Source organism: Stigmatopora nigra, chromosome 7, assembly GCF_051989575.1.
Source record: "Stigmatopora nigra isolate UIUO_SnigA chromosome 7, RoL_Snig_1.1, whole genome shotgun sequence".
NCBI lineage: Eukaryota > Metazoa > Chordata > Actinopteri > Syngnathiformes > Syngnathidae > Stigmatopora > Stigmatopora nigra.
The window spans coordinates 11943664-11959672 of NC_135514.1; the positions used below are offsets into that span (position 1 = coordinate 11943664).

Sequence of the window (16009 nt, forward strand, 5' to 3'; positions counted from 1 at the left end):
GAAAAGTTTACATAAGTATTGTGTCCTACTTTCTACTGTGAGTAGAACGTTTACACACACTTGGGGGAATAAAATATACCTTTAGTGATACATTAAAAAGTCTGAATTTTCCACCATGTCAGAAAAAACATCCATTTGACAAAAAATAAAATAGACTATATATATACATATATATAATTGCCAGTGACAATGATAGACGTCCAATCCATTTTGACTGGGGTGTTACCAGTAATGGCAAGATTATTTTCACATAATTCTTTGCATTTTTATAGTTATCTTATGGATTATGGATAACTTTATTCATCTCGTATTTGAGAAATTGCATTGTTTCATATTTTAATACTCTGATTTTACTCATTAACGGTTGGACATTTATTGCTGTCAACATTGTAATGTATTGTTTGCTGTCCTCCTGCATAGACGTTGATCGCTGTCAATGGCAGTAAATGATTTAATGGCGTTCAGTCAAATGTTTACAAAATGATTTACACACTTTTCCAGGGCTCGTGTTGCGTCGGAGCGGATTCAGTCCCAAGGCCATGAACGGCGTTCTTATCAGTTGTGTGATGTCATCAGATGTCCAGGTGCCACCTGTTTGTGTGCAAATGGAAAAACGGTGGGTCAGACGGTAAGTACGCCTTATCTCGCTTGTGTTTTTCCAATTTATGGTTATGTTTTGATCTAGTTTAAAAGCAAAGACAGTTATGTGACAGACTGACATATTTAATGTAAATATTATTAATCAGTGTCTTTATATTGACAAAAATTTTACTTTCTATTTAAAAGGGAAAATGTTTAAACTTTGCTTGAATAGGTTACTGTTATTACTGTGTTTGATAGCATACTTTAAAAAAAATCCAGCTTTTAGTTGAAGTCTCCATAAAGCAGTATTCCAAAGAAGAAAAATATTTTGAAAAAAAAAAACATTGCGTCCACAAAACTCTTGTTATAAACATGTTTGCGCTTATGTTAATAGTTAACTGCTATTAAACATTAGGATACAAAAACAACTTTATTTCCAAGATGACATTTTAGAAGCACGTGTGTATCTGAACAATTTGGAGGTTAATCAAATGTGGAAAAAAGTCGTTTTGACCTGTGATTAACTCTCGTTAGCATGTTGCAACTTGCTGGTGGTTTTAATAGAAACTAGTTTTTTTAATAGCATACTTTTTATTTTTAAACGTTTAGTACACAACTTAGAAGGAAAAACCCCGGTAACAAACACCCTAAAGCAAAAATAGTCATAAATCTTTAGTACATTACAAAAGAAAACCAGAACCGGATATGGTTAGGCTTATGTAACAATGCAACTGCGAGCGTTGCCCAGTCTTGTCCCAGGGCGAACATTGGTCACGTGGGATAGTGACAGTCAGCTCCGCGGCTTGCAATTGGTCGAGACGCTTCTGTTGCCCCCGCCTATTTGACTACGTCACTCCGATCAGCTGTTAGTAGGCCTTCCATCCACACAACAATAACAAAAGAGGGAGAGCAGTCGGAGAGAAGAAGTATCCACAGTCGATGTTCAATTCCAAAACATAACGCCGTTTTTTGTAATTTTATTTCTTCTGCGAAGAATAAGGCAAGTTTTTCACTCTTGGAAAAAGTAACTCATCTACCTCGCGATCGAAAAGGATTTTTCTTATTTTGATAAAAATCAAGTCGTCGACCGAACTGCAGGTGGGTTCTTTGTTTTCTCCACACATTTTACTTCGACCAGAAACATTCTTATGAGGCTTGACACATTTTGAAAACTATTCACCATAAATTCTAGTTGATATCAAATATTTGTTAGAGATTTATTGTCATTTGCAGGCTGTTTTTTTTCCCGTCGTTGTACATTTTGTTCTAGATTAGTCGGGGTGTCTGCTCGGTGTTTTTAAGTCTTTCTGCAGGATTATAAACCTTTTTTTTTCGTTGATTTTAATTGTGTTAGTGCTTGATGATAACATTGTTATGTTTTCATACAGACGTCGGTTGGTCCTTCCCTATTCGTGTCGAATAACATCTCCCCTCCTCCCTTCCTCTTCCACGCCCGACTGCTAACGAGCTAAACCGTCTTTACACAAACAGGCTCGTCGACCCCCACTTTTAAAGTGACTTAACACCAAAAACTAGCCAGCCAATATTGCCACCAGTCTATTTGTTTGAATTCACAACAAAAAGCTTACATGTAACCACTTATTTACACAAGTGACATGGTGTTTTTGCTAATGTATCCATTTTTTTATAGTCGAATAAGTATCTGTACTTTTTAGCCACTTAGCACGCAGCCAATGGAGTGATTTGCGTGCATGTAAAATGTTTGTTACATTGAGTGTCGAGGCGGCGCAGTGGATTATCAGCGATTTTGTTGTTGTTTTTGACGAAAGTTATCGCTACTAAGTATTTTGTTCGTATTCGTTTGGGCTCTTTCTCGTTCGAATACTTTTAAAAGTACAACAGTTGTTAAAGAAAATAATATATTTTTTACCCTAACACAGAAAAGTACGATACTGAAGAGAAGGTACTGAACGCAGCACAACCACAGTGAACCCAAATCTTGAACTCATTTTGTGTTCAAGTGTCGTCGGACAAATGAAATTTGAGAAAAGTACACGATGTATAGCAGGTTCCGGTACCCCAAAATGTGTGGGGGGAAACCTTTCCACCTTTAGGAACAAAAAACTACGAAATATGGGTTCGTTCTGACGAACGGCAATCACGTGAATGCGCTCATTTCGATTGTGGTAAACAAAGAGCGCGTGTACCGTGAACGTCACGCGCCTCTGTAACGACAAACATTTCAGAAGTAATAAACCAAGTTGAAAATGTAAACACAAGTGCTGTCACTCGATTTACATAATACTTACACTTTTTCCTCTTCGAAATGGCAACTTAAGAACCATCATTAAGGAGAGTGGCGCGTCCATAGACAAAGGTTAGATGCCACTGTGAATTTTATTTTAACCTTTTGAAAAAGCCAAAAGTTGGAAACATATGACATATTAGTGCTGCGATTTTAAAAGTTGAGGTTTAAAATGACCATAAACGAGTCATTCAATTATCTCACTTCATGTTGTCATTTTCCTACATTTTTAAATACAGGAAACACAAAAGTTTGAAAACTAACATGTAATGCAAACTCCCATAAACAAGCTAGCAAGTGAATACCACAATGCTAAATTGTTGTTTTTTTTGTCTCCCCATTTTTTTCAGGTCTTCCGATCGTTCTCTCTCCTCCACGTCCCCACTTTAAACCATGTTTTGCCCGGTGGCTCTCCGATGAGCCGCGCCACCTCGCACTTGATGCACTTTAGCGCCCCGGACGAGCGCATCTCCGCCCGCAGCTGATGACCGAATCGATTCGCCACCCGTACCCGAACCGCGCCTCAGCAGGATGTTCCAGAAATTGGCCAGTGCCCTGTTTGGCGACGACCAAGTCACGCCTCAACCGAGCCGCCTCCGCCGCCATGAAATGCAACCTGAGGAGGAGGAGGATGAGGAAGATTGGATCCTGGTCAACTTCCTAGGTGAGTCAAAACCTGTTTAACTGGCAATTTTACATAGGAAAATGTACAATGGTGCCAGGGTGAGGTGAGAGTTGAGGTCAAACAGTTGGAGAATCAGGTCATTATTTCGGGACCATCTACGGACTGAAAATAGATCCCAGTCAAAATATAAACAGACGGTAACTCGGGTCAAGTCGGTTCATGTTCTGCAGGGGTGCAAGATATGTTATTAAATCTTTGGCACTCAAGGTGTAAACGATAAACAGCAATATTTGGTATGTGCTTGCTTAAATAAAAGGAAAAAGTCATGGGTTATTTTTAGTGTCTAGCCAGCTGATGTTTTAAAACGTCCTCTCTAGTGGAGAAACCACACTCATATGCTAACTGGAGTGTGTTTTTTGGCGTCCACGGGATGCAAAAATAATGTTATAATTACCTTGGGTTTATAAAAGCTGCTATTCAGGAGACTGAGGTCTGTCATGGTCATGTGAAATTTGGATATGAATAACAACGCCCTCTGGCGGTCACAGTAGCACATTGCATTTGTTGTCTTTTTTTCCCCATACAAACTGACTATGAGATAACCTTGTTGTCCAAAAAATGACGTGAAAACTAAGCGCTCTTTTTCCCTCCAGCCGACAGCTGCACCAATCAATGCGGCAGCGATAGCCTCTCCGGCGCCGCCATCGACGAAGACGAAGATGACTTGGTGATGATCCCCTCCCCCGCCGCCAGCCCGCCAATCCGCTACGCCTCCTGCACCTCGCTGGACTCCACGGCCGACACGGACCCGGATGGCGGCGCGGAGGAGGAGGACGACGACGAGGATGGCGATTTCCTCCGTGTGGACGCGGCGTCCCTGGAAGAGAGCTGGTTCGTCACCCCACCGCCATGTTTCACCGGCCGCGGCCTCCGCTCCGTCTTGGTGGAAACCAGTCCTCTGGAGAACCTGCTGATCGAACACCCCAGCATGTCAGTCTACGCCCATCGCGGTCTCCCCGGGCTCGAAATTGACACCCTTCCGGCTTCTCTGGACTTGGAAATGGCCGCCGCTCCCAAGGAGAAAGGACGGCGATCTCTGGATGGCTCGCGACGCAGGTGAGAATGACGCATATCTTAAAAAACAACAACTTTACATCCCTTAAAACTATGGCAATGTTTCTCAACAATCCTACGTTGATATGCCCCTCCCCCTTAGATCTGAAGTGTCATCAGTCCCACGCCGCAGTAGCCTCCATCAGTCGGCGTGCTACGCGGCGGCGCTATCCGCCCGCGTCGGCCTCCCGCCTACTCGCCCGGGAATGGGCGGCGGCCAGTCGCTTTTGTCCCGTAACGCGCTGCGCCGCCTTAACCTGCTGCACCCACCCAAGGCAGGCCCCGCCCACCTTCACCAGCCAGGCCAGCGCCATCTCAACTTCTGAGGGCGCCGTCGCAAAACAAGCACCAGCGTCGGCGGCCATCTTGGCGAGCCACCCACACTTCTTCCTGTAGAATTAGCGCTGTAGGTCACTTTACTCAGAGGCAGGCTCACTAAACAATGTGATGACATCATCACCCCCATTGACCTATCATTAGACTTGAACACCTTGTTTGGCAGTGATTTAAAAACGGTTCCTTTTGTGGCGTATTTAATTGTTTTTTTGTTGTTGTAAAATTCAAACTCAAACCCATTTTTCCCTTCAGTTAAATTAATGTAAATAGAGAACTTATTCTTTTTATCGTCATTTTCCTCCCCACTCCATTTCAAGGAGAAGTTTAAAAATGGAGGCCGTGTTCCTGCCTCTGACTTTTTTTTTGTCAATTTCAACTTTTCTTCAGCATTCAAAAAAAAAAAAAAAAGAGGAAAAAATATATAAAAAAAGGAAAAGTTAAAAAGTCACTGGGTTAGATATCACTAAACTTGCCTTGTTTGAATGGTAGCTTTATGATGAATAGAAATGTATAGACAAAAAAATGTATTAAAAAAAAAAAGCCTAAAATATTTTTTTTTTGGAAAAGTGAAAAACAAGATTACATATCAGTATGACGACGCGTGTATGAGTGTGCCGATAGAATTATTGTTAGCCGGTATGCAAGAAAGCAAAAATTGCTATTTTATTTTTGTTGTTTTTTTTAAAGAAATCTGCAGTTCACTTCTCAGGGTCACAACCTATGGAGGTGTATTGTTTTCACTTGGGGGGAGGGTAATTTAAAAAAAAAAAACATTTTTTTGACTATTTTTCCTGTTTTTTGTTGATTATACTTTGTATATTTTTCCTGATTTTCTTCACTTTTTTCTGTAGTTTTGCAATAACTCCAAATCTTTACATTTGTTTTCTGTTTATGACTATTTTTCTTTGTTTTCTAAAGTTTTTTGTAATATTCAAGAGGGATACAGGTTAAAAAAATGAAATCATGATAGGTTTCAAAAAATATTTTAACTGAATATATTACTCAAAAAAACAAACTTTTCCCTCCATGTGAACGCAATGCTTTTCCATAACAACCAATCACTTTTTACATGGAAAATGCAGATTTACTTGATTATTATTATGATTATTTTCCCTCGATTTGCTTGTGAAAAATTGTAATTGTGTTTTTATGTTAACTTAGTCTAGTAAAACTAAACCAAAAAAAGGGTAGCAAGAATTTTTGATATTTAGATTTTATTCTTTTGTCTTTGTATTATTTTTAAATTGTTGTTCATGACCTAATTTGAATATCTTGGCTGTTGTATTTAAGTCGATTACTATTTTATTTCTCTTAAAAAAACAGGAAAGGGCACAAATCAGGACTTGTGCGTTATTTTTTAAGCACCGACAAATGAATCCACACGAGAAACGGTCATTTCTTGAATGTAAAGCTCAGCAATCTTTATTTTTTTTCATCAATTCCTCTGACCGAAGGATCACAGTTTATCGTTTGGATCGGTCGTCATGGAAACTAACAGGGATTTGTCATATTTTGGACTTTTTCATGTAAAATGCCTTGAAAAATTGTGCATTACGTGCCTTCCAGGTTGAGATGTTTATAGGACAATACATCAAGAAGTACTTGGACTATTTTTTCCCTGTAGTTTGTTATTTTTGGATGGCAAACGGATGTCAACTATGCACCCACACTCTATTTTTTGCCCTTTTTTAAAGACTCACAAGCAAGCAGAATCATGTAGCAAAACCTCCACTTTTCAGTTTGAGTGTGAAGACAAATTTTGTGGCATTTTATTGTTACTTTTTTTTTCACCAAGTGTTACACGTTTTTTTGTTGTTGTGTAGTTTACTGGAATAATACCGCACTTTGCCAAAAGGAAAAAAAAAACATGGTGTAGGAATTGTAGGGTTATTATATTCTTTATTTATCAACATATCTTTGTATTTTTGTGTATGTACGACTGTTCAATTCACTTTGCTTGGAAATCTGACGTTGATGGGGCGTCTTATTTTGAAAATGTCATAGTTCATATGTGTGATCTCTTATTAGTCGATAAATAAATGTTTTCATACACACATTGTGCTCATCTTAGTTTTTCTGTAATTATTTGGTAACCTAGTTAAGCAATTTTAAGATATTGCAAAAATGACAATAATTTTATACTGTATATATCCTCATTTTTCATTATAATGGAGTTTTAACCTCCTAAAATTAATAAAATTGTGTGAAAATATGAGCCCGTAATTTGCAATAAAATCAATTACCATTGTTTATTACTATCAAAATAGACTGTTCTTAGTAAATACTGCAATTTTCACCAATATTTGGTCAACACAAATTGATTTAAAACCATTTATATTGTTTCAAAAATACTAAAACTTAATCCTAAATGTATTTTGTGCGACATTGTTCTTCCAAACGCCACATTTCCATCCTATTGACAACTTTGACAGCTGTTCCACGTGCTCAATGTTTACATTCTGTCTGAGTAGTCACATGTCCAATACAGATAACTCTCTCATTGGCTAGTTGTCAAGCCGACTCCTCCCCCAAACGCGGAAGCTTATCCGACTTCTTGTTAAAAAGTGTCCCAAAACGCCACTTTTGGACCACAGTTTCACGTTTTTTACGTCCCGGAAGACGTCGACGGAAGTACCGCGTGTTTTAAATCCAACCGGAACATACGGAAAGTCATATTTCCGTCAAAAAACATCGCGAAGCAACATCGCCCATTGAAATGAATGGAGTTTGACAACAGAAGTGAGGAAAACCTTGCCAAAACATTGGGATATAGTTAAAAGAAGCAACCCAGTCGCGGCGGACGAAGTTTGGGGTTCAGGTTAGACTTGGACGGATCGAATGTCGAATATTTCCGCTCGTTTTCAAACATTTGAGCGCGTATGTGTGGGGTACGGGAATACGCATGCGCACTGGACGCGCGGCAGGACAGGCGGATATAAGGATTGGCGCCGGCGCCACAGCTGATCCACTCATTCATTTTCCCCCTTGGAGGTAAGTTTGAGGAGCTCTTCTTTCGAAATGTAAACCATTTTTAAACATTTTAATCACTATAAAAAGTGTTTTTAGTTTTTAGTCTTGCTTGCCGAGGTGAAGGCGTTCCTTTAAGCCGTCTTTGTGCTGTTTGTGCCCACGAAAACGCGCCTTAGTCCCGTATCTTTTAGTATTTTTCTATTTAAAGACAAAGAATAAACATAGCAATATCAGCGATGATAATTTAACATGGTGATAATATATTATTGTGAACAGCTGGTGCAATTTTGGAATTTTAGCTCGTTTACTTGAAGGAACGTAGTCTTGCTGACAAAAAGTCATATACAATTTATTTTATATGGGGTTTAAATTTATTTTCGACTCCGTTGTCATCGTAGATCTTTTAGCTAGAAGGACTAAGTTCTTATTTTGTTATTTTTTTTGTTAACAGCGTCGTGAACAATGTTAACCCAGTTAGCAGCTTTGCTAACCACAGCTATAGTAGCTTCCCTCCCAAATTCGAACTCGTTTTTCAACTCGTTTAACGCTTTTTAACATTAACCACTGTGCTTATTTCGGGGCTTGGGGCTTTGGTTTAACCTTCACGGGGATGAAATGTTAATAAATATGTATTAAGAGGGATTTGGGGGGCTACTTTGTCGAGCTTTTTGAGGGGGCTCCCCAATCCTCCCGCTTAACGCTGCTTAAATTGGCGCGACTTTGGCTTTGTATTCTCGCATAAAGTTACATTTTCGGGTATTTGTCGACGCTCAAAGTACATCGAAAAGCTTCGGAAGCGTTTATTCTAGTACTGGAGGTAATAATTGTGTATTAATAAAAAGTATTTTGAGAGTTTTTTTTGTTTGGAAACGAAAGAACAACAACCCCCCCTCGTCTTTCCAGTCTAGTTGTCTGTTATATTCCATTATTTATGTAACATTAAATCCACCATTTTGTTTAGTGTATATCGAGTGCGTAAGTTTAATGTTTTTGGGGTCACTTTATGTTATTAATATTACTTTAGAACTGTTTATGTCCTAGTAATGTGCTATAAGATTTTGTTAGTGTTATTAGGTTGTCACTGACATTTGAGTTTAGTTTGACTGGATTTTATTTATTTTTTTATGTGTAAAATAATCAATATATTAGTAAATTAACTTGTTAGATAACAAACTGCAATGAAGACTAGTGAATATTTAAACTATTAATGCCAAATAATTTGTTGATTAGCTGTTTGACTCCTATATTTATACGTTTATAAACATGCAACCATTTTCTTTAATAGTAAATAGTATTTGTGTATTTTTTAAAAAAATATTTTGAATGATTTTCTTGTTATTTTAATCTAGAATAACCCTAAGTTTTGGATACTAAATGTGGAACACATTTAATTAGATTTTGTCAATGAGTCACATGGTTTATTATGCTTGCGTCCACATTTAAATTAAATAAATCACTCATTTAAAATGAGTTTATCACCCTTAGATGTCCAATTCTTTTTGAATTGCAGAATGTTGGTCAACTCACTGCCGAATTTCCCAATTTAAACAGATTGGACGTCTATAGTCATCAAATTTTAAACTAATTATCCATCTGAAATGGGCGGGCGGCGACGAATATAAGTTGTTTGCCTCCCGCCGACCCTCCACGTCAAATTGTTTGGACATCTAGTACCGTCAATGGGTTAATGGGCTGAATTGAGATGAGTGCTTAAGGCTTTTGTTGACTTGAGAGGCCATGTTGTGGATCATTAGCACTTCTGTGAGAATCAGCCGAAAGAATGTTCCCTCCATTTTGATGATGTCACTCATGTTTTTGTGTCTTTTTTTGCAGTAGCGCCAAAATTCAAGTAACCGCAACCATGTCCAGACGCAGGTGAGATACTACTAATACTGTGGGAGGAATGGGGGGGGTCTTCTAAGTGGTGGGATTAGGTTAGGATGGGTGGGCCCAAAACTATTATGAGATTATTCGAAGGAAAAGCAGGGTTGCCACCATCAATTTAGTCATGATCGAATTAATCTGTTTTGAGGATCACTTTATCACCAGTTGATTTTTATGCAGGAGGACATGATTATAAAAGCATTAGTGCAGGAGTCATGAGCTCGTTATCTTTTGATATTGTAATATTTTGGGTTTATTTGATTATTTGTTTGATGAATGAGGGGATCATGTGAAGAATTGTTGAATGAATTAAAAACAAAAAATGTGTAACTAGAAATTCTTCATTTGAGAACATGTTAAGGTAATTTAAAAGGGGGGAAACGTTTATATTCTTCTATATTAAAAAGAATATATTGAAAAAATACAAAAAAATGGAAAAACCTACATACTTTTTTTTGGTTTTATCACTTTTAAATATTGATTTTTCTAATCTCCCTTTAGCGGGCGCATTACCCTTCAGCCCAGAGACTCCAACACCCCCGAAATTGCCGTCCGATCACCTCCCAGGAAAAGAAAGTGTGAGGTTAGTTAACATAATGGTTGGTTTCATGTCCTTTTACGTGACAACACTGGTGTTTTTCCATCTAGCAACCCTGCAAGAAAAGTCAACCCGCTCCCAAGAAACAAAGCTGCTATGAAATTCAGGTTTGTTCTTGTCTGTTATCTTTTAAAAAAAAAACATAGTATAGTAAGAAAAAAAAGCCTTGTCATAGTATAATACAACTTTTATATTATGTATAATCCATATTGTTTTCTCTTGAGCAGAAGTGCTGGTCAGAAGATGGCGCCAGCCCATGCGTCCTCATCGAGACGCCACACAAAGAACTGGGACCAGCCGACCCGTCCGGCTTCAAACGTTACCGCTTCAAGAACCTCTTCGTCAAGGCCTCGCCACTCCCCCGACTCAGGTATACAGTTCTCTCACTTATCGCGGTTAATGGGGACCGGGACCCCCCGCAATAAGTGCATTTCCGCGAAGTAGGCGTGCCCCTTCAAAAATGCTTAAAGAAACGTATAACACATGCACAAAAGCACCACCAAGCAAAAACATCATAGTAGTCCGAATGGAGGATCTTCTGCAGTTTTTTTTTTGCACGTAAGAAACATCGTTATTGGGAGTTGTGAACATTGTTTTTTGGGCCTGTAAACAGCCATGATGTCATCAATGCCATTCCTGAACTCTCACCATGTTATTGACCATTTATTTGGCCTTTTTTGATGAAATTACTAATTCTTATTAAATATTTTGTTTCCACCTCTTGTAAAATGATGTAATTTATAATTTTAACTTAATATCTTTAATTTTTTTATTTATTTTTTCCTGAAAAAAATCTGCCAAGCTCCGAGTCCGCGGTAGCTGAAGCGCGAAGTAGCGAGGGAACACTGTATATACTCTTGTACGCCAAGTAGACTCAGAATGGAGACTCGGTCTTTGCAGTTGGGCCGGCTCAGACGACGTGTGGATCAAAATGCTCAACAAGGAACTCAAATACATCCATGACCGCAGTTATATGGAGAGGCACGGCAAATTGCAGCCCGGCATGAGGGCCATCCTCCTCGACTGGCTGCTGGAGGTCAGTAGACAAATTGCCCATCAAGGCCTTCCTTCTTTTCCTCCTTCCCTTTTTCATAATAAGTTTTGATGTACCCTACAGGTGAGCGAGGTGTACTGCCTCCACCGGCAGACGGCTTACTTGGCGCAGGACTTCTTCGACCGCTTCATGCTAACGCAGGAAGACGTCAACAAGGACTACTTGCAGCTTATCGGGATCACCGCGCTCTTCATCGCCTCCAAGATTGAGGTCAGGATTTAAAATTAACACATTTTTAACTGATTTTTCAAACTGTGATATTACTTTTTAAGCAGTGGTTAATGTAAGTCAATAATACAAATAAAACACAAAGAAGAGGCTGTCATAAGTCACATTTTGAATGTAATTTTTACAACAAAAATGCATTAAGAAAATGACTTCAATTCCCTTTATTCATTGTAATATTGAACATTTGCTGTAAATTTTCCCCGTAGGAAATCTACCCCCCAAAAATCAACGAGTTTGCCTACGTGACGGATGGCGCGTGCGATACGTGGGACATCCGCCGCACTGAACTTCATGTCCTCAAGGTGGCGCCTTCTCTCTCTCACCTGGCATTAAGCCGAGCTTTTCTAAGCGGCTGACTGATGGAAAAGCTTCTTTTCCTTTCTGTAGGCACTGGACTGGAACTTGTGTCCTGAAACCCCCATCTCGTGGTTGAAACTTTACGCTCAGGTGGAAGCTCAGAAAGATGGCGAGAATTTCCTGGTGCCACAGTTCTCGCAGGAAACGTACGTCCAGATCACACAGGTGAGAACTCTAGTATAGTAAGGCTTTTTTCCTTAAATAACGACACAGTGTAGTAAGGCTTTTTTTTTTCTTTAAAAAACAACATAGTATAATAAGGCTTTTTTTCTTTAAAAAAAACAACATAGTATAGTAAGGCATTTTTTTTCTTTAAAAAACAACATAGTATAGTAAGGCTTTTTTTTTCTTTAAAAAACAACATAGTATAGTAAGGCTTTTTTTTCTTTAAAAAACAACATAGTATAGTAAGGCTTTTTTTTCTTTAAAAAACAACATAGTATAGTAAGGCTTTTTTTTTCTTTAAAAAACAACATAGTATAGTAAGGCTTTTTTTTCTTTAAAAAACAACATAGTATAGTAAGGCATTTATTTTCTTTAAAAAACGACATAGTATAGTAAGGCATTTTTTTTCTTTAAAAAACAACATAGTATAGTAAGGCTTTTTTTTTCTTTAAAAAACAACATAGTATAGTAAGGCTTTTTTTTTCTTTAAAAAACAACATAGTATAGTAAGGCTTTTTTTTCTTTAAAAAACAACATAGTATAGTAAGGCTTTTTTTTTCTTTAAAAAACAACATAGTATAGTAAGGCTTTTTTTTTCTTTAAAAAACAACATAGTATAGTAAGGCTTTTTTTTCTTTAAAAAACAACATAGTATAGTAAGGCTTTTTTCCTTTAAAAAACGACATAGTTTAGTAAGGCTTTTTTCCTTTAAAAAATGACATAGTATAGTAAGGCTTTTTTTTTCTTTAAAAAACAACATAGTATAGTAAGGCTTTTTTTTTCTTTAAAAAACAACATAGTATAGTAAGGCATTTATTTTCTTTAAAAAACGACATAGTATAGTAAGGCATTTTTTTTCTTTAAAAAACAACATAGTATAGTAAGGCTTTTTTTTTCTTTAAAAAACAACATAGTATAGTAAGGCTTTTTTTTTCTTTAAAAAACAACATAGTATAGTAAGGCTTTTTTTTCTTTAAAAAACAACATAGTATAGTAAGGCTTTTTTTTTCTTTAAAAAACAACATAGTATAGTAAGGCTTTTTTTTTCTTTAAAAAACAACATAGTATAGTAAGGCTTTTTTTTCTTTAAAAAACAACATAGTATAGTAAGGCTTTTTTCCTTTAAAAAACGACATAGTTTAGTAAGGCTTTTTTCCTTTAAAAAATGACATAGTATAGTAAGGCTTTTTTCCTTTAAAAACACTATAGTATAGTAAGGCTTTTTGTCTTTAAAAAAACACTATAGTACAGTAAGGCTTTTTTTTTCTTTAAAAAACAAAATAGTATAGTAAAAGTCCCGACTTAATGAGCAGCTGTGGCAGGTCGTTTATGTCAGGCTTGATCACGAGATCATCTGCACCTGAGCCATATGGCCTGGTCCAATTGATAAAAAGCCACTTTGACAAATATTGGCTGTGGTCATCATGAACCTGGACTCTCTGACCTTTTTTTTTCCTCTTATCTGCTCTCAGCTGTTGGATTTGTGCATGATGGACATTCACTCATTGGACTACAGCTACAGCGTCCTCGCAGCTGCTGCCTTCTGCCACTTTTCCAATTTTGACGTAGTCAACAAAGTGTCCGGTAAGTTCCATCTGTCCATGTCGAATGGGAAGTTAGCCTAGGATATGCTAACAGGCTAACGCCCGTCTCGGTCAGGTCTGACGTGGGAGAGTGTGTCGGGGTGTGCGCGGTGGATGGGTGCCTTCGCGGATACGCTCCGCTCTGAAAGCAACGTGGAGTTAAAGACCTTTGAGAACGTTAAAGCGGATGATAGGCACAACATACAGACGCACATTGCCTATTTGGATTTACTGGTGAGACTTTTAGGAGACTAGTTTTACCCTAAATGATATATTTTTTCCATTTTTTTTTTTAGGATAATAACTTTTTTTTAATGTAAAAATCAATATTTTTAATATATTGTCATTTTCAAATACTTGCCTTGCAGCGTAAAGCACAAGAGCGCCAAACTCCGGACGCTGCCGACTGTCCGCTATCGCCTGTAGTTCCAGTGTCGACAGTTTTGACTCCGCCCAGTAGTGCGGAAAAACCGGCCAATCACTGAAGAGAGAAAAAGTAATTTATTTCAAGTGACAAAATGAGATTTTTTTGTGAAAGACCTTTTTGGTGCTTGCTTCTTCACTACAATTCCATCCCATAGTCAACATGGGAACATGCAGCTGCAGTCGCTGTAGCGACTGCTCCTTTTTTCTCGTTTTTCTTTCATTTTTTTTTGTTGTTTTTCTCCCCCAGAGTCTTACTTTCCTGGAAACTTGACCCGAGCCGTCGCCAGCTCGTATTTATTGTCATGAAATATGAAATTTTGAGCGCTATTTATGACCGAAAAGCCACGTTTGTGCCTTCAGATGCGCAAATATTGTCAGGTTTTGTACAGTGTTACGCTTTGTGGAAAAAGAAAAAAAACATTCTTTTATGTTGCAATTCCTTGGAATAAAAAAAATATTTTTTATCTGAGTGAAAAATTGAGCTCATTGATACATAACTGATGGACCATGAATTACACTTCCATTTTAAGGATTTAAAAAAAAAACAACCATTTAAAAAAAAAACATGTTAACATTCATTGTTTAGAATCAATTGTCACATTCAATGACTACATTTGAAGTAATAGGAAACATTTAGCAATGAATGACACATTTCCACACCCATTAAAAGTATGAAATATGTCCTGTAAATAGCGCTGACGTCAACACTTTTGCAATAAGCTTCAGGCGTTGTCAAAAAACGACATAGTATAGTAAGGCTTTTTTTCTTTAAAAAACGACATAGTATAGTAAGGCTTTTTTCTTTAAAAAAAAACGACATAGTATAGTAAGGCTTTTTCTCTTCAAAAACGACATAGTATAGTAAGGCTTTTTCTCTTCAAAAACGACATAGTATAGTAAGGCTTTTTTCTCTTCAAAAACGACATAGTATAGTAAGGCTTTTTTTCTTTAAAAAACTACATAGTATAGTAAGGCGTTTTTCTTAAAAAAAACGACATTGTATAGTAAGGCTTTTTTCTTTAAAAAACAACATAGTATAGTAAGGCTTTTTTCTTAAAAAAACGACATAGTATAGTAAGGCTTTTTTCTTAAAAAAACGACATAGTATAGTAAGGCTTTTTTCTTAAAAAAACGACATAGTATGGTAAGGCTTTTTTTCTTTAAAAAACGACATAGTATAGTAAGGCTTTTTTCTTTAAAAAAACAACATAGTATAGTAAGGCTTTTTTCTTTAAAAAACGACATAGTATAGTAAGGCTTTTTTCTTAAAAAAAACGACATAGTATAGTAAGGCTTTTTTCTTAAAAAAACGACATAGTATAGTAAGGCTTTTTTCTTTAAAAAACGACATAGTATAGTAAGGCTTTTTTTCTTTAAAAAACGACATAGTACAGTAAGGCTTTTTTCTTTAAAAAACGACATAGTATAGTAAGGCTTTTTTCTTTAAAAAACGACATAGTATAGTAAGGCTTTTTTCTCTTCAAAAACGACATAGTATAGTAAGGCTTTTTTCTCTTCAAAAACGACATAGTATAGTAAGGCTTTTTTCTCTTCAAAAACGACATAGTATAGTAAGGCTTTTTTCTTAAAAAAACGACATAGTATAGTAAGGCTTTTTTCTTAAAAAAACGACATAGTATAGTAAGGCTTTTTTCTTAAAAAAACGACATAGTATAGTAAGGCTTTTTTCTTAAAAAAACGACATAGTATGGTAAGGCTTTTTTTCTTTAAAAAACGACATAGTATAGTAAGGCTTTTTTCTTTAAAAAAACAACATAGTATAGTAAGGCTTTTTTCTTAAAAAAACGACATAGTATAGTAA

The 16009-nt window shown here is 37.0% G+C and overlaps 2 protein-coding genes across 4 annotated transcripts; both read left to right on the forward strand.

Moving 5' to 3' along the window:
- Positions 1-509: 509 nt before the first annotated feature.
- On the forward strand, positions 510-6978 carry tp53inp1 (tumor protein p53 inducible nuclear protein 1). Of its 3 annotated transcripts, none has more exons than XM_077721333.1 (4): positions 510-628; positions 3199-3512; positions 4127-4589; positions 4690-6978. In XM_077721333.1, the coding sequence occupies exons 2-4, from the start codon at positions 3380-3382 to the stop codon at positions 4910-4912; spliced, it is 819 nt and encodes a 272-aa protein (XP_077577459.1). In that variant the 5' UTR covers positions 510-628; positions 3199-3379; the 3' UTR covers positions 4913-6978. The 3 variants fall into 3 exon arrangements, with proteins under 3 accessions (XP_077577459.1, XP_077577457.1, XP_077577458.1); XM_077721331.1 differs by lacking the exon at positions 510-628 and adding an exon at positions 1460-1680; XM_077721332.1 differs by lacking the exon at positions 510-628 and adding an exon at positions 2697-2920.
- A 566-nt stretch (positions 6979-7544) lies between these two features.
- Positions 7545-14651, forward strand: ccne2 (cyclin E2). The gene is made up of 12 exons (XM_077721819.1): positions 7545-7913; positions 9726-9767; positions 10278-10359; positions 10425-10481; positions 10602-10744; positions 11275-11410; positions 11492-11638; positions 11863-11958; positions 12044-12178; positions 13651-13762; positions 13838-13995; positions 14130-14651. Exons 1-12 carry the CDS (start codon positions 7825-7827, stop codon positions 14244-14246), a joined length of 1314 nt encoding a protein of 437 aa, XP_077577945.1. The 5' UTR covers positions 7545-7824; the 3' UTR covers positions 14247-14651.
- Positions 14652-16009: the final 1358 nt, after the last annotated feature.